Source organism: Syngnathus floridae, chromosome 6 (assembly GCF_059516105.1).
Source record: "Syngnathus floridae isolate MCC-2025c chromosome 6, RoL_Sflo_1.0, whole genome shotgun sequence".
Taxonomy (NCBI): Eukaryota; Metazoa; Chordata; class Actinopteri; order Syngnathiformes; family Syngnathidae; genus Syngnathus; species Syngnathus floridae.
This window is the reverse complement of record NC_142418.1, coordinates 15,549,816-15,568,176: the sequence shown is the minus strand read 5'-3', so window position 1 is coordinate 15,568,176 and position 18,361 is coordinate 15,549,816. Positions and strand designations below refer to the sequence as shown.

The 18,361-nt window shown below is 44.9% G+C and overlaps 2 protein-coding genes across 6 annotated transcripts in view; one reads left to right on the top strand and one right to left on the bottom strand.

Moving 5' to 3' along the window:
• LOC148396840 (uncharacterized) overlaps positions 1-18,361 on the top strand; it is a 33,430-nt gene that overhangs the window by 7,411 nt on the left and 7,658 nt on the right. Inside the window, exon 9 of one of the 3 annotated variants that reach the window (XM_088377851.1) lies at positions 32-902. The exons of the other annotated variants lie outside the window; for them this stretch is intronic. Within the exon in view, the coding sequence (XP_088233977.1) occupies positions 32-223 (192 nt within the window). The 3' untranslated portion in view covers positions 224-902. Of the gene's footprint in view, positions 1-31; positions 903-18,361 lie in introns of those variants that run through there. 3 annotated transcript variants of the gene reach the window in all.
• prickle1a (prickle homolog 1a) lies at positions 698-18,159 on the bottom strand. 3 transcript variants are annotated; one of them, XM_088377848.1, is made up of 8 exons: positions 17,928-18,158; positions 6,619-6,829; positions 5,218-5,331; positions 4,391-4,528; positions 3,706-3,909; positions 3,360-3,546; positions 2,385-3,251; positions 997-2,306 (listed from the first exon to the last, which is right to left on the bottom strand). In XM_088377848.1, exons 2-8 carry the CDS (start codon positions 6,811-6,813, stop codon positions 1,480-1,482), a joined length of 2,532 nt encoding a protein of 843 aa, XP_088233974.1. In that variant the 5' UTR covers positions 6,814-6,829; positions 17,928-18,158; the 3' UTR covers positions 997-1,479. The 3 variants fall into 3 exon arrangements, with proteins under 3 accessions (XP_088233972.1, XP_088233973.1, XP_088233974.1); XM_088377846.1 differs by having other exon boundaries at positions 698-2,306; positions 2,385-3,546; positions 17,928-18,159; XM_088377847.1 differs by lacking the exon at positions 17,928-18,158 and adding an exon at positions 9,996-10,188 and having other exon boundaries at positions 698-2,306; positions 2,385-3,546.

The window sequence follows — 18,361 nt, the reverse complement described above, 5'->3', positions numbered from 1 at the left end:
ATTTTCAATTCGTTTTATTTTTTTTGTGCAGCACCATAGGCAGGATTGCGAGACATTCGGCACAGTGGTGAAGATGTTGGTGTCCAAGGAGCCCACTTTGGAGAATCTTATTCACAATGCTCTGAATGCAAACTTATCTGAAATGAGACAACACTGCTTAGCTGCCCTCAGGCACTACGTGAAAGAACTCGATGAGGCGCTGGAGTCAGACAATACAACTTAATGTGGACATTGGATTTTTTATTTTATTTTCTTCACCCTTCTACAAGTCTCGTTCCATTAAAACAATGCGAATGGAACGAGACTTTTTTTTTTGTTGGTTCATGCTATTGTTCATCAAATCTTTTTTTTTAATAACGTATATATATATATATATATATATATATATATATATATATATATATATATATATATATATATATATATATAAAAAACCGCTGCACTTTTCCAACTGACAAATGTATTTGACAATCCATTCCAAATATCAAACTGTTAGTTGAGCAGTAGTGAAAACGGCTTCTCAAAACCAAAGTATTTTACTCTATTTTATCTTGACACTAACATTTATGATCCTGTGATAAGATAATGAAGGAAAGTTTTCTGATTAAAAATATGCAGAAGTATTGTAATGACGAAAAAACTGACATATATTCAGGTTTCATCGAGTGCCTCTGCGGTGATTAAGACTTTTTTCATGTTGCTGCATCATACTGTATAGTGATGAACCTTTCATTTAATTTCTTAAACTCAATGAATCATGTATGCGGTCGGCGGTTATGCTCCATATAGCCCGATTAACGTTTGTGTATCCTATTCCAGGCAAACACTTGAACAGTATTGTGGGACCAGTTGAAACTCACTTGAATAATCTATTAAAACGTATTAAAAATACTCAATAAATATTTCATTTTTTTGAGTTTAATCCTTAATGATTTTTTTTATTCACTGTTATCCATTTTCGGGTACTTTTGTCCCCCCCAAAATAACACACATTAGGACATTGTTGTTGTTTTTATTACAATTACGTTAACCTTATACTCCAGTTTATACATTTATACAGATTACAATAATTGTCTTACACTACAACATGACCACCACTTAAGTGTTTGTCTGTGTCGGTCCTGCACAAACCAGTTAAACATCACATATTTAAAGACGTAAAGATCACAAGTCAAAATATGTGGCACCTTCATTGGGGGGGGGGAATAACCTACCATTAGTTTAATGTTAATGCCGTTTTGGTACATCATTAAGCCAAGGGTACAAAAAAATATCCACTTTTAAAAAAAAAAATCTCTACAGTATATACATTTCGTAAACAATATATTTAGATCATGTTTTTATAAATATGTCAGAAATACTGAATGAATTTACCAGCAAGTTGTAATGCCACAGAAGCGAACAAATCCAGACGTTATCGTATATAAAAACTATTTAGTAGAGCAGGGGATGTGAATAACCCAAATCAAAGAATAACGCCTATGAAATGATACAGTTTTTACCCTTATGCCCTTTCTTCTTCTTAGACTTAGTCCGAAGTCCATAAGGGAGTGGAGACATGCCTGCCAAAGGGCTAGGCAAGTCTTCAGTATAGTATTGTCTAAGTGGCCTTGGTTGTGGGATGGGCTGACCCAGGAAAAAGCCTTCCTCCTCAGAATCGGAAGAAGAGGATGAGCATGTCGAGCACCAGTCGTCATCCTCCCCGTACAGATCTAAGAACCTCCCCATGGCTGAACCCTGAAGCCTGTAATCTGACATGGTGCCCGCTTGTGGGTGTCCATGGAAACCATGATCTCTCCTTGCACCATGTGCATTTTGTCTGCGGTCCATTCCGTAGCCCATTTGGGCTCTCTCTTTTGGTAAAAGATTAAGAGCATTGTCAGAGCGAGATTTACGGCTGCGTCGCTTCCTGTGATGGTGACGGCCGCACCCGGAACGACTGTCCTGGTCCTGCTCCTCAAAGTGGAACGCTCTGCGACGAGTTCGTTCACTCATCGGGGGCTGTCGCACCTGGAGATCACTGTAACTGTCTTGTACGTCATCAGAGAATTTCACTTGCTGCTGTCTAGCTTGTGAACGTGTCCTCCTGAGGGCGGGGACATGTGGTTTTGGTCTTTCCACCTCTTCGGGAACATTTTCCTGCTCGGATACAAGGCTCTTCAATGAATTGGTACTTCTGTGTAACATGGAGGAGTTGAGAGTTCCCATGTTACTGGTTTTCTCACAGTCCTCTGTCTCCAGCTCATGGAAACCTTGCATGGAGTAACCCAAAGGTCTGTCTTTACTATCGCCGTCAACAGAGGTCCCTGAAAAAGACAAATTAATTTTGAATAATCCTGCACATTTACATTGGTATATAAAAATCGAGCCACGTTGCTGCTCACCAGTAATATTGGAGAGGGCCAGTGAGTCCATAGAGTCTCGGACACTCTGATCCTTTTTCTTGAATTGGTCTGTTATGCACTCCAAAGAACCACCATACCACTGCGACTCATCTTCCACGCTTGCTCCAGCTCCGTGGTCGAGCTCAAGGTCTTGGATCTTCCTGCTGCTTGCCGGGCCAGGGTGACTACCATAGGCCGAGTCCCCTAGCCCGTCTTGTGACTGGGCCCAGTACATGTCAGCTTGGTACTTCTTGCTGGCCAGGCTGCCCCTTCCTTCTCCACTGCCGCTACCAGCTTTGAATGATTCCTGTTTTGACTTGGGATCTCTTTCTGCAACCCAAAAATCTGTCGGTCTGGAGTCACCGGCTTGTCTGAAGACACCATTTTCCCCGAATTTCAACAACAACTGAGTCATGTAGTCTTCATGCTCCGCCCACTCTTCCCCCTGATCCTCAGGAGCCTCAGTCTCCTCACCACGCCCCCTCCAGAAATGCTCGTCGGATAAGTTCAGGTGGGAAAGCTTGTTGGTCATGGTGTCGTCAGGGTTTTCACTGAATCCAGGAAACTTGTAGTTAACCGCAGGTGAGAAAAGGAGCGACTGGCGACACTGGTCGGCCGATCGGCTGCTCTTGCCCATGCGTACGCTGCGACGGGATTCGCGGGATCGTGCCGACTGGAAGGCCGAGTCGGAGGAGTCGGAGGCGTGTACGTCTTCCCCTAGGCTGCATGCCTTGGAGCAGTAGATACGACCTTGGTGTGGCAAGAAGGGACATCCCATGAGGGAGCTCTTACACTGGGCACAGCTGAAACAAGTCTCGGTGGCATGCCAGTGGAGTCCGTCGTAGGTCATTTGAGCATTGTCAACACCTGGAAAATAGGAAATGGTCAAGTGAATTGCAGGTATAAGCCAGAGGTGTTTCCGTGACTTCCGATTGATTTCCCTCAATTTTAGCATATTGCCATTTCCAGTCTTACCGATATGTTCTCCACATGCCTCACAGTACTCTGCATACAGAGACTCGAAGCAGCCACAGCAGTAGGGGCGTCCGTCCTTCATGATGTAACGTTGGCCTCCTAGAATGGTTTCGCATTCAAAACAGGCAAAGTGCTTCATGTGCCAGTGACGCCCTTCAGCTTCTGTGCATTCATCAGCGAAGATGATCTGTAAGGCAAAAATATGTTAAGGATGTTTTGGGGTTACCTACGAAGCGTGGAGGTTAGGGTTAGGGTTAGGGTCATTGTAGCAATAAACGAAGAATTAGTCCCCCCAAAACAATCCGTTAGTTGTAGTCCCCCCCGAATGTTAGAATTGTGGTTTTACCTCATCGCAAGCTGAGCAACGAGGTTTGAGGAGCTCAGCGTGGTGTCGTCCACAGTGGATCTTTCCGTTATGGTAGAAGTAGATCAAATCCACCAAAATTTCACTGCATGTGGAGCAAGCAAAGCAGGCCGGGTGCCAGCACAATCCAGGCCCCGACCTGGCCGCAAATACTGCCATTTCTCCACCATTGATGTTCTCACCGCACTGCAAATATGTACACATAATTAGTCTTTTGCAAAACATGATTGATTCTATTTTCTGGCCAGACTTCATCATTTCGCACAGCTTATATTTAAACTATTCTAACCACTGTGAATAGAATATTAAGGCTATGTAATCTCCAAGGGAAACTTTGGCAAGGCTGAGCAGTGTTCATTGTTAAATACTTGGTAGAATACTGTACTGAACCATTCGAGCCGAAAGAAGTATATAATTGTATAAAATGTACACATGATACTGAGCATTCAAATTTCAGTCATTCAGACTTGCATTTTCAATTTTTGACTAGTCTTTTCATCTCGTTTATTTGAAACGGGACAATGCATATTCGTGGACATAAAATGTAGATAAGCCAGACTTAAGCTCGAAAGCTCAAAGCTAAGCTTTAAATCGGATGCCTATGAATTAAGTTATTCCGTGTGGTGATCATTTGTAGTTTTTTTCTGGGATCCACTATGGTACGCACATGCTCACAGACGCTGTTCAGACGACCTCGGGGTAGCATTTTCGGTGCTCCCCTCCCCAGGGCTTCCTTCTTCCTCTGGACACTGAACATATGTAGCTCCTTCTTCTCTTCCTCACTGAGAGACTGGCAGTAACGAATCTGCCAATGAATGAGACCATTCTGAGTTATACATCGGACAATTTGTTCTAATGTGTTAAATGTTGCTGAGGCAATGTTAGTTCAGAGTACAGGGTTGTAAATTTAGCCTGAGGAGAGGTGAACAAAGCCAACTCTTGACCCTAGCTTGCCCTTCCTACACCCCTAATACATCTCCACCCACTGGCCCTGATTGACAACCTGAGTTTTACAACAAGACCTCTTGATCTTTCCCCAAAAGACTTAACAAGGGCTAAAGCAGACGTTTACACAAACAAGAGCCTCTGTTTAGAGTGAAATCGAGAAGGCGGGCAACAAAGGGGAAAAAAAAGCGAGCCAAGTGGGAGCGCCGTGCCACGACAATTGCGGTGGCATCACATAAAGCCTCTTTCAATCAGCGTCCCTCTCCCCTGCTGAGTCATCCTTGTAAAAACCCACTGCTAGGACAAGAATCTAGCCGGAGGTGTTTGGGGGGGGACCCATGCCAAACATTATAAAAGCATCTAGTCAAAAGTTGCATTGTGCCCACGCTAGATGTCTACAAGATGGTGCCACCACAGTCCCACAGCAGGATGTCAACTAGGATGCCACAGGGGGGGTTCTGAATCTGAATCAGCCACGAGAATAAACACATCTCGACGTACAAGTTTTCCGATTTTGTTGCGCTGAAGGTACGGTCGATGAGTTCTTACCTCATTATCGTGCGGCGGTAGTTGATAGAGTAGCTGCTTGATTCGGAACTTCTCTCCCGGGCTGTTAACATATGGGACTTTATCCTCGGGCAGGCACGAGAAGTACAGCTGGACCTAAGGAATTAATTATATAGACATTGTAAACAAATATGTACAAAATATTTGACTCTGAAAATGAGGCAAAAATACGTTCCATATGTTCTGTTATGGAATAGAGGAACAGTTTCTCCATAAATCCACACTATAAAAGTCCAAATCTTAATTTTTATAATTTGAGCATCATAAGTTTGTCTCTTGACTGACGGGACAAAGCAGCCTATCTCTGTGGCACTTTGACCTTTGGAGCTGACAACTTGGTGAGCCAACTTTATGAGGGAGGGGCCATTACAGCAGGCCAGATAAAGAGGTGGGACGTGCGGGGTCTTATGTGTTTGGGGACTTCCTGTAGCTCAAGCCGTCTAAAGAAGGGGAGCGACGGCAATTTACCCTGACAATCAACCTCAACATTGCCCCCGTCCGTCCCCATCATAAATTATGCACATTCTGCTATTACCCCCTCATCCAACTCCCCGGGGGCTGAGGCAATAGGCAACTATGTGTTTCTTTACCATAACGATGACCCATAATGCACCATTCAAGGCAATGAGTGCAGTAAAGACATTACAGTTGACCCATGCATCGACCAAACAAAAGCATGTTTGGACTTCTCTCAGATTGTGAAACCCTTCTCCTCCCATCACCCCCTTATTTGCTTCCATGTGTGTGGTTGAGAAGCAGGATGAAGTTAGTTACAAGAACTCCAGAGAAGAGAGAAACGCACAGGCGGGTTTAGGAAATATGCCAAATTAGGCCGGCTGCCCTCCGGGCTTGTCTAACTGCCCTGCTTGTATTTGTGTGTTTGTGGAGGAAAAGGCTTGTTAAAACGTCCCCCACCCCGCATCCCCCCCAAATTCTCAATCCTGCCCGACACACACAGTCCTCCAAAACAGATCTCTGATAATCACAAGCAGACTTGACCATAGCACAGTTCGTAAATAAAAACTAGACATCCTGTCTGTTAGTGGCTGAGGTAGACCCAACAAGTTTGCCTTCAAGTGACCTGCCAGGGCTTTTCTACTGATTATTGTTCAAGGGTTTGAATCCACTGCGACACCAGTGGTAACTTGCTGTGCACCACTAATTAGGGCCCAGCAGAAACCTGGTGGGAAATTAGAACTGGGTCAAAGCTGTTTTTAGTCCCTACCAAGAGGATACATAATGAATGATCCTAACCAATTTATACTTCACTTAATAAAATGACAATGATCGGAGAGCCGTAATCGGTGAAGGAATCAATACATCATTAGGACCAGTAGCAATCAGTAATTAGTAGCTGTATAAGACGCTATTTTGCAACCTCACCTGCTCAGGCCGAAGGCCGGGTGGTACCCAGGCGTACTCCTCCAGCGCGCAGCCGGAGTCGTCATCCGAGGTAGAACTGCGCTGGAAGCCAGATGTCAGTTTGCTGACTTTCTGCTCCATGATGGAGTCTCGCTGGCGTGCCCCGCCTTGATAGCCAGATGCTGACGCCGCCACTGTCGCACTTGCCAGGTTCATCAGATGCCCCTTTTCACTAGATACAAGAAAAGGAACAAAATCTTTAGGAAGCATTGTCTGGTTTGCATTTTATCGTATCTGCTCCTTTGAGTCCCTCAAGAAAATAGGTCTGTGCTCGTTTTTTTGGGGTCTCATTGTATTGTGCAGTTGTACACAAAATTGTGTTGTCCCATGTACCGCAACCTAAAACTAAGAACAAGCCAACTTGCTGTGTGTCCTTCAATGTCTCAAGAGAGGCCGCCGTAAGTGACCCGCGTTGGCTAGATCAGTTGAGCCTGGGGTCTGTCTAAACACTGGCCTGACAATAGGACAAGGCCACCATATGAGGAATGTCCACAAGGCCAGCTTCTCTCCCTTCATCTCTCCTTTTGCTTGTGGCTGTTTGTTTTCCAACCTGCTGCAGCCACTGTCTGATCCGTCCTTTCATCTAGCGAGCCAACGCAGAAATGGCAGACAGGTGAAGCTAGGAAAGAAGGCTCAACGGATAGCGATGTCACAGAGGGAAAAGCTGGAAGGCAGATCAAACAGTGTTTACTACACAGGATGGCCTTGTGTACTATTTTCACATGCACAGCTAGGTTGTGTGGTTGACATAGATCAGGTATGAAAGAACCAGTGAAGTCTGTGATCTAGTGTCTTGTTAGTCCAATGTTAAAATGACATCTTCAGGTGGTTTTAATATTTGCAATGCCGAACCTAAGCCCTTAAACCCATTAAATCAAACAGCTGTAAATTGTTTGTTTCTACTCTGCAGCGATGTAGAAACTGCAAATGGGGTGTTTCTAATAGTGATCATAATGGACTTTAGATTGATGGGTCCACCTCATGAACCTTCTGAAAGACACATGAGAAGAATGTATGTCCAGTTGTAGCCAGTCTTCAAAGACCAAAGGACTCTAGCTGAGATCAAATAGGAGTCCGTCCAGCAGCCTGGACCCTTGACACCCCTCTTACCTCCCTCTGTCTCTGCGCCCCCATATGGCCAGCAAGGAAGGGCACACGAGGCCACGGCAAGACAGCTGACAAAACCAGACCCAGTCTTTGAACACAGATGTGATTGTTGAAGAAGGCCGAAGATATGGAAAGATGGTTGACTTGGGTATGCATATATTTATACAAAATACTAGTAACAACCTCCAACCCATAAACAGCCTGTCAGTTGTCTGTATTTATTTATTTCCTGCTTCTCGTTTATGGCGGCAGGCTCTTAGCGGAACCGCCAGACCCTTCTAGGCGTGATTTGAAATTTCTCTCTCAGGTCTGGCATCACAGGGACTGAGACTGACAACTAGTGTCAGACAAGTGTTAGTAGAAATTTTACAGGAACTGACCTTGGTAAAGTTACGCTCTCCACTGATGGCCAAACTAGTTCTGGATCTGTGACTGGCTTTATGATTTCTCCCATTAATCACCTCTGATGACCTAAACAATGGCGGCTTTGTTGAGGAATTTGCTGGTGGCTTGTTCTATCAAGACCTTGTTTATCTGACTTTTTGTCTTTTTTTGTCCCGTGCTCTCCTGAAGCTGTGCTGTGTTAACTCATACATGACACTTAAAGTTCACCAAGGCAGATAACCTGTCCCCCAAAAAGGGAAGAAAGACAATCCCTTCTTCCGCTCACCTCCATTGACTTGCAAATTAGACCAAAATAACCTACAAAAATGCAGGCATGCTTGAGAGCTCGAGTGAACTCCAGGCCTGTCTGATCTCACCGCTTCATTAAGACGTTTCGTTGTTTCATGCAGACGAAAACCTGAATCACAGGCACGTCTGGCTTAGGTTTCAAATCACAAGACAGGATATTTGGCATCTGTGTTAGCCAAAGCCCCCCCACCCTTCTTTTCTCATACAAGCACATCTGCTCACATGCTAATTTTTCCATTAGTTGTCATGCAGCTCATTTCCTCTCACTTGAGCCTCCAATGCTCCCTTGAATGACAGAATCACTGAGCCAGCTAACTTGGCCATGCTCAGGTTGACTTGCCAACTCACTGACTCATCACTTGTGTTGGCTTTTAAACTTTCCCCCCCGTCCTGGATGAACAAGGGGTCTATGTTTTCTGTCATTAGTTTTAACCCCCCCCCCCCCCTCATTCCTGAACCCTCCACCCACACAAGCTAGCCCCCTGCAGTCCTGAATGTTAACAACCCCTCAGCTCTTTTGTAAAGATGCTTGTTAACATGGCTTTGGATGCTGCAAGCCTGCATATCTCCCTGATCTGCCCACAGAGGGCATAGAAGAATCGGAGGGGTGGGGGGGACTCTTTGAAGCCGATATAGTTTGAAAGATGGAAACTCATAAAAATGTGTTGTCAAAACAAACTGCTTCTGAACAGTGAACAAAATACCCATTCACTTAGTCGTCACATCATGTGTCATCTTATTTATTACTCTCAAACAACTCACAGGACCTCATACTACGTCCTACTAATGAATACAACCGCTTTTGGCGTTTTCAAAACTATTTAGCAACACTCTAAATCCAAGTCCTGTGATGTCCAGACACCAAAGCTTAACAAGCATCATGAGGCCGTGGAGGATAAATAAGCAGCTTCTGGTCTGAATCACTGTCTATGCTCAGCGAGGAAGGATGATGGACGTGCGGTACAAACCAACACAGTGCTCTCAGTCAGTTTGGACCGACCCGACTTGTTTAACTTGGCTCCTGCCAGCTCAGCAATGCAGGCTCTACTTGACAAAGAACTTGATTTTCTCTTCAAAGTTCCAGAGCTCGGACAAATCTGTTTTTGTGTCGGACAAGATAGTTCAGCTTTGAGAAAATAAACAGCGCTAATGTGGCAGTCTGTCAACGCGATACTAGGAAATTACAAAAGAAAGAAATACAAATCAGAATTCAGACAGTTGCATCACTGTGTATACCCGAACCTTCCTGAATAACAATTCAAAATGGCCTGAGCAGGATACCAGACAGACTGTTTGGTCTGACCCTTTTCGTGGTTAGTGGAAGTGTTTTTCCAAGACCAAATGGATGGGAGTGTCATCCCAACCAGAGGGACCACCTGCATGTCCCGGACAGGATGAATGAAGACACACATGCTGCCATCACTTAGCATCCCAGCCAATTCACTTTGGACTTCCAAGAACTAGTACCAACAAGAGACTTGTTGACAGGATCAACCCAAAGCTTAGAATCTCTCCTGTCATTTCCTTGCCATTCTTACCTCGGTTCAGGCCAACTCTCCACAGGCAAGCGGGAAAAAATATCTTAGCAGTCTGTCCTTGTGTCTTCTGCAACTCCTCAGCTCTATCTGTACTACACATGATCCTCAACACTCTTAATCCAGAGCCACCGGTCTCCACCAGAGCAGTCGGCACAGTGCCGGCATCATGTCACAGCGCCGGTGGTATTTAAGAGCTATGTGTAGATGCAGGAGCTCAACCAGATGGCCATCCCATGCCCATGTCTCTCCCACTTCCCCAGATCCAACCCCCGCTTAACCTCAGCCCGGCCCCCTTCACCTCAGCCAGTTACAGGAGGCTAATTCCTCCGCTTGACCCACCCCCCTCGTACTTCAAACGCCAGTTCCCGAATTAGAAAAGCGCCAGTTGATGGAAGGAACCGAGAATCTTAAGTCGACCGACACAGGAGCTGGTTTTACCTCACTGACCACTCGCTTACCCGCAATGGCTTCCGTGCGATATTCCTGTTATGCTATAGCGATTCAAAGATGCGGGAAGAGTTGGGATTACATTGTTCTCAAATGAGCAATGATACCAATTCTTTTTTTTTTGTTTATTGCGTATCTTAAATCAACTGTACATACCTGCCCATCCAGTAAAACTCCCAAGAGAGTTTGTAGCTGACCTCTGCCTCTCCTTCACCTCTGAAGGAATGTCACAACATGAGGCTCTTCCTGTTGCCTCAGAAAACAAAAGTGACCGCTTTTCTGGAAAGTTGCAACTTGTTGCACTGTGCTTTATAGATTTAAAGTTTCATCAGATTCGAGCTACAAACTGCACATCAAGCTATATTCTGTGTCTGATTGACAGAATCTCATCTTTGCTGTCTCTGTCCCCTCACACATTTTTCACATTCAAATAAAACATTGTGGGCGGGCGGCTGGTGCCAGCTGTCAATTTTCTGTCCAAAGGAAGCTTATTTAAAAAAAAAAAAAAAAAAAGTGTTAATACACCAAGAGTGAGCTTTTTGGTGCTTCTGTCAGTCATGTTTGATTGCTAAATGTGCTTTAGCCCAAGTGTGGTGCTCTTACTGTAGCCACAAAGCCATTGTAGCAGCCAAGGCCAGGGAGGAGAGGCCCGCCATTCACACTTTGTGCTCGTCCCAAATACTCAGCCCCCTTTAAGGGGCGGGGCAACACAGAAATCCAAGGAAACAGCCTTCATTGTAGCTGCTACCAAAGTTGGCGTTATGAGGCAATGATATACTTGTCTTTATTACACGGTGGATGAATGAATCTTACTGTCCAAATGTAGCAGTCGCTGTGAGGTGTTTTTATAGCCTGGCCAAATCAAATCCTCTCGCGGGCGTCTCCACCTCATGATCTAAGCATCTATTGAGCACCCCGGAATGTCATGCTTAGATACTGCGCCATTGTCAGAGGTACGAACACAGTTCAAGGTTCACCTCGGATGCTTGAATAATATAAAGTCATGCATCCCTGACCCGTGACCTTTCCAGAGCACCAGATGACCAATAAATCTATCACCTCGGGGCTTTACGGCCCATTCCCCGGTCATAGCCACAACGACCTGAACGGCACCTCACACCTGGTCCGCACCTTCTCGTCAGTGTAAAAAGCTAGCGGCGAGGTAGCCAATGACCAGCGTGACCTGACAATGACAGGACAAGTGGGAAGGCGATTGTCGTCCTCAGAGACACCAGACCATCAAACGGCATTCTTCTCTGGTCCAAACACGTCCTTCGCGAAAGGAAAGCATCCCATGGAAGCGGGACACGGCGGCAAGAGTTCAAGCCTAATGTAATCTATTCAAACGAGTCAAATTAAAGTCCCAAGACACGTCGTAAATTCAGGCCGGCAGGAGGGGCAAAGGGAAGGTCAGTCTTTAACTCGCCGTCATTGAAGACCAGGCTGAAGAATGCCTCTCGCTTGTGTGTGAGCTACCTTATAAAAAGTAGGCATTCTGCAGGTTTAAATGACTCGCCGACGGGTATTAGCAGGACACAGGCCCGACAAAAGCCACGGTTATAAAAGCCAATAAAAGCCTATCACTCTACTGTAACAACAATCCTTTTTACGCCTCGAAAGGAGGGAGGAAAAGGTCAACTGGTGGGGCAGCCAGCGTCTTGATATTGACTTAGCTGGTTTGCGGCCGACAAACTCGGGTCAGACCGGAGGCTTGTTAGCCCCCTAACCCTGGCGTAACCCCTGCTTTTACGGTTACGCTGCGACACGCCGCAGACAGCTGATTCTTCCATCTCGGCTTTCTTTTCTGCCATGGTGTATTTATTGGAACCCAAGAAAAATAATGTCACAGGGACCTACTGGGGATAATGCTGTTATTTCTTTCTGGAAAATGTCTTCCAGGGCGCGGGGAGACGTTACATTATAAACTGTGAGAAACTGCTTCGACACCACAGCATACAGAAAAATATTTTGGGAACGTGGTAAGGCGTAATAATCCGCCATGATGGATTTTTTTGGTGTGCAAATGGGTTTTGTTTTGAAGCAAGGAAGGCCAACTTGAGAGTAGTATGGCGCTGAAACTAGTTTGCCGTTCAAAGAAAGACAACACGACGAAATGGGTGGGCAGAACATTCAGATTCTCCCGTCAAGTAATTAATTGATCGGCCTGTTGTTTAAACAATCGGGTACTGTTCACCATTTCCAAGGATCTTCAAAAACTACGATTGTTTTCCGCTAATGGCCAAAACTATTCTGATGAGAAGGAAATTGCCAACTGAGCATGGCTGTGTTAAAGCAGAATATTGACATGCTTCTGATAATCAATCATTGGATGATTACCAACAATAAAGATCCGCTCCTAGTTGTCCGATACATTGGTGTGATCCCGTAAAAATCCATTTGGATTCCGGATCTCCACCCCTCATCATCCATCCATCGGCCTTGGCAAACTTCGCAGGGACGCCCGATCGGCAGCGCTCGTATTTCACTCTCAATTTGACACCCTCTCACCTAGTTGTAAAAGTGGGACCTCATTGTGGAACAATGGGAAGTGGAGCAGCAGAGCTCCCGGGGGCTGTTAACGGGAGGAAGCCCCCTTTATTTGAGGGCACTATAACTCAACAAAAGCCTGTGGCTGTCTGACGGTTCTGACACTGCGCACCCGCGCTGACAAAAGACGCAAAGGGCCAAGCGCTGTCATGTGTGGTCTGCCTGGACAAACTTGGTGAGGTCGAGTAGGAAAAGTGTGCGCTTTGTTGTATTGACCGGCAAGATGTTGACAATGAGCAGGAAATAGTTTGTACCTGCGTGTAAAAGTTGGACCGTGGCTGTTAAAAAGTCACTCCTGACACATCTGGGATTTAGAAGCTTAACATCCTTCTCACATGGCCAAGCATTTCTGTCCCTACAGAGGGCAATGAGCGAGTCTTTGAAGCAACAGAAGACATCCTCGGGACACACGTGGAAGCGTTTTCAGCCTCCGAAACGGCTTCAAAAGGCAAAAAAAACGTGGAATCCGGCGATGGTCTGTAACAGTTAAGTGCTTCTCAGTCGGGATCCCACTAATGATTAACATTCCTGGAGAAAACACTCGGCTGCAGTCTTTTTTTTTTCGCAGCGTTCTAATTAAGCACATGCCCCAGTGCCGCTGCACAGAGGGAAGCAACCGGACCGCCGCTCCAAACGAACATGCTTGTCCTCATTTTTTATTAACTCGGAGAGGACGTAGTCGGTTAGAAACAGAAACCGGTTCAGTGCATGGTAACGGTTGCATTGAGATTTGTATGGTCACTATTTACAAGATGACAAATAGATTCAAATACATTCATAGAAGCTTCCTAAGGAACTTATCATAGAGTCGTTGACTGTAATCAGGTTTTGTGAGATCCCATCCCAAGTTCTCATGAGGCCTTCTGTAATGTTCCAACCATGAGGTCATTAGAGTGTATGTGTGTTTTGGGAAGAAATTGAAAAAGGGGTCCAACTGGTGGACTTATCACTCCGATAGTAAGAATGGCAGGCCATCTATGGAAAAAAAAACCAAAACCTTAATGTTATTTTTGGAGACACCAATTATCAATTGTAAGCCATTATAAAGTGTTCGATAGACAACCTCTGTAGGTGAAAGGCAAAAATGGCAAAAAAAAATTAGATTTACTCGTGCGACACACTTTAAATAACAGGTGTCAAAGTCAAGGCCCGGGGGCCAGATCCAGCCCGCCACATTATTTTATGTGGCCTGCAAAGGCACATCATGTGTACAATACTGTAAATTGTCTTACTTTTGATAACGGTGAGTTATTGCAAGATTTTTTGTCACAATTCCACTTTAAAAATAAATTAGAAAATTGTTGAACTTTTTAAATCACTGGATTCTGTTGTATGTGATAATATGAGGGGCCGTTCATTTCTATTTAAGTTATTAATGGCCTAGCAACATTTTAGGAACTGCAGGAATTTCTGGCAAGGACTTCTTGCGTCCATTGTGTGGACCTCGCCAGAAATGTCCTCAGTTGCCCTCGGTTAACGTTGACCCATTTACCCTCTGACGTGTCACTTCAGCCTGACCACATCCGACGGACCATAATGAAGATTATTATTGTAAGCCGGTGGGGTGCATGAACACAAATGAGAAGCAACCTAAACAAAGCTCCAGGAATCCAGTTGTTTGCTGTTATTTTGGGCTATTGAAATATTTTTCTTGTTAAATATAGCTCTGTATGATTTGGCAAAGCACTTTTGTGTTGGCCCTTGATAAGAAATAGCAATAAATTACTGTAAGATGTCCCGGCAGGAAATCACTTTGTTGTCGGTCCATTATTAAACCCCACTGACCTTTCTCTCTTATCGCCCTTGCCCACTGACTCCACTCCTGCGACGAGGCCACTGTGGGTCGGGGTGGGGTGGAGGGGATCAAGAGGAAGGGCCCACAGGAAGGGGTTGGGATGATGGTGTTTGTGAGCATGGTTTCCATATTTTCGGGACGGGGGGTCTGCAAAGCTTTTGCTCAATTTAATGACTATATTTGCTCATGTTTGCTCTTACCAGGAATGGTCACTAGAAAGTTTACAAAATAATTAATTTATGATTTTATCTTTGATTTATTTTGGCAAGAAAAGTTTTGTAACGTGTGGAAAGTGTTGCGATAAAGTTTTTGACTGGAAACTTTCAATAATATATTGTAATTCTGAATATATGGCAAATTCGTAAGAACTTTTTTTCCCCATAATACCATGGAAAAAAATTAATCAGTTTTGTCGAAGCACGCATTATGAATTCATTGCTAAAGCCCACGCATAAACATGTCGGCGATGAATGAATCGTGTGTGGGGCGAGGACGGCTTTCAACAACGCGGTGGTCCGACAGTTAGTGCCACAATTACGATGTGCGGTGAGCGTCAGGTCCCCCGAGCGTGTGAGCCCTAACCTCACTAACATCATCCTGCAGAGCTATGAGCCTGCAAGCGCTAAATCGCTAACTACTTTTAATCACTGTGGAGTAATGCTTCGCATGTGGCTGCAATGTGTGCAGGCAGATGCTGGAAAAAGTCAGCATCCAACCACGGCAAGCTGGAATCAGATGCCATCAGGTCAAGCTGACATCCTTGCAGCCACTAGCCACAGATTGAACTCTTTAAATAAGCGAAAAGTGCAATTACACATTCACTTCAGTAGATGGCAGTAGTGCCCAGCAGTCCCTTTCCCCCAGAGAGTCAGTTTACAGCTCTGTCTCTGTTCTGTGCCACATAGCACCAAGCGAACTGGACCCAGTGTGATGTATAAAAGTCTGCCAAAGTGTTTGTCTTAGAGGGAATTTACGGGAACAAGAGGAAGCCGGGATGATTTGTTCTACTTTTTTAAATCAACATGCGGAACGCTCTGCCAAGTCAGTGGACGCTCATGCCGTGTCCAGTCCGAAGCCAAACATGACACACATGCATGTATGTTTATGTCTGCCGTTGGTTTTGGGCATGCAGCACGTTGTTGAAGGTGTGGAAGCTGCCTTACAAGGTGCTGCGACTGGAAACAGAACTCACAGTTTTGCCCCGTGTACGAAACAATACCACAACTTTGCCCTACGTGTTAAACATTTATTCCACAGGGCTCCTAAATATCAAACTGTATTGTCACCTGATAAACTATTACATAGAATGCAATCTCAGCTTAATATTTTTTTCCAAATTCAACTTGTAGTACAGCCTGATAGTTTTTGTCTTGAGTTGTGAGCAACATTTTGAACTTAACTAGCAAACTAAAAAGAATTACAGAATGTGTATTCAACCAAATATCCATCAAAACATAACTTTGACTAAAGACTGCTATCTTAATGCTAACATAGAAAATACCACAGATGGGCTACTCATGGTGAATTATTTTTTTTAGGCAATTTACTCATATAAAAGATGGATGGTCAACTGTTTTTTTTCCCTTCAATTATTTGTACTGTCAACATTTTTTTTTTTGGGCGTGAAACTTCCACACCAACTGTCAATGTTTCTATTTGTGGTGACTTTAATTCCCTTGGTGTTGCCTTTGGTCTATAAATATCGATCTAACAATATCTCCAGCCACACTGATTCTAATTTGGGAGACCAGTTTAAAGCTGAGTGCGTGCAGAATTGCGCAGTTGGGTGTTAAATGTAGGAATAGATGGGCGTGCATTTGTGGCAACCTCCCTTGTGACCACTAGGTGACACCATCACCTTGGTCCTGTGCTCGCTCTGCAGTTTGTCAGCCCCTTGGCATCCTTTGACTTAAACTACTGGAAAATTTCAAAACGAAAAAAATATGGTAACAACTGCAACCTAGTGATTGAACTCCATTGGCCCAATGCATTCATGAGCATGCAACTTTATTAAAAGCTCAGTGTCCAAACTAAACTCATTCAGGGCCTCTGTCTAAACTCACAATGGCCTGGATGGGTGACATCATCACCTGTGACCATAGCAACTGAGCCTGGCTGACTTTTGGTATGTGCAAGACTTTAATGAGGTTCATAGCACTCTTCATTACTCGGAAAAGTACATTTGTTTGCTCAAACGTTCTTTGTGGGTGACGTTTTTCTTTGGTGTGAGGAGTGAGTCTCCACTAGTCATAACATTAGGAACACAAACGCCTTTGCAAATTTACTACTCCTCAGTTAATATTATAATACACACTGCGTTATTGGCATTTTGTCCCACTCAGTTTGAAGCAGGATTAGATTTGGTCAGTGCAAGCGCATTATTTTGCTGTGCCAATTAGCAAAGAAAGTTACTTTTTTTAAAAATTATTATTCTGTTACATGGTGGAAAAAGAAGTGCACGGGGTGTCCAAATGCAGCCTACTAATTTTTTTTAATCTGGCTACCCAAGCATTTACATTCTTAATTTAACCACACCCCCCTCTACAATTTTACATTCAATATTTTAGTACTATTGCAGACGGAAACCACCACCATCATTTAAAAAACACATTTGCTCATCTTTTTTCATCATTTGGCTGTCTGGTGGTAGTTGTTTCCAACAATGCACTTCTCGACACACATCGAGGGTCACTTCTGCGCGTGCGTGCGCGTGTGCGTGCATTCCTATTCACACAATTCCACGTTGCCCTTTTGACATCCACCCAGTGGCGCGCAGGCAGCGGCGGCGCAGTTGTCACCCAAGTGACAGGCGACAGCTGAGTCCATACATCTGGAGCCCCGTGGGGAGGGGAGGGGGGTTGTGAGTGTTAGTGGGTGGGGGTCCCCTTCACACCACCAAACCACCCTGAATGTTTTTGTGAGCTTATTTTTCCAGCCTCGCACAAATGAGGGCAGGGAAAGTGAAACGAGTCCCCCGGCGTCTGTGCGTAAAAGCGCACCGGCGGACGACCTAATGTATAGGTGAAAATATTTTTCCGTCCCTCGACTCTCGTATGTAAAATACAATTGTTAAAAGTTACAACCTCATTAAAACAAACACGCAAGAGTTTGTCCAAAGTACCAAAAGAGTCTCAGCCACTCACCTTTAGTGGTGACAAACGCGAGAATCCAAAGCCAATAGTCCCGAAAAGTGATCCACGCTGCGTATCATCGGCGTGTGGCTCCCCCCGAAAAAAGTGTCTCGTTTACGAGAATGAGTGTCCCCCCCAACCCTACGTCCTAGCGCGCTGTCACAACATCGCCCGCACTTAAGCGGCGCACGCTGCGGCTGTGCTTGTGTGGCGCTCCTCTACATTGACATTACTGCGCCAGTGTGTGCGAGTCGAGAGCCGCTCCCCGCCTATTGGCTTAAAGCAGCGTCCCCCCCCCCCCCCCCCCCCCAAAAAAAAAAAAACCTCCTTCACCTAGTACATAGTAGGAGCCAAACATTTGCTGGCAGTTTACTATTAGCGCAATTTGGAATTTAAAGGGAATTGCGGGCGCAATTTACACACGAGATAGAATGGATGAATAGTTT

Excerpts from the sequence above, each read along its gene's own strand:
- prickle1a (XM_088377846.1), bottom strand. The coding sequence starts at position 6,813 with ATGAACCTGGCAAGTGCGACAGTGGCGGCGTCAGCATCTGGCTATCAA. Across the intron at positions 3,910-4,390 it reads TGAACAGCGTCTGTGAGCAT|TGCGGTGAGAACATCAATGG; the intron begins GTGCGTACCATA and ends ACATATTTGCAG. Across the intron at positions 3,547-3,705 it reads GTTGCTCAGCTTGCGATGAG|ATCATCTTCGCTGATGAATG; the intron begins GTAAAACCACAA and ends TTTGCCTTACAG.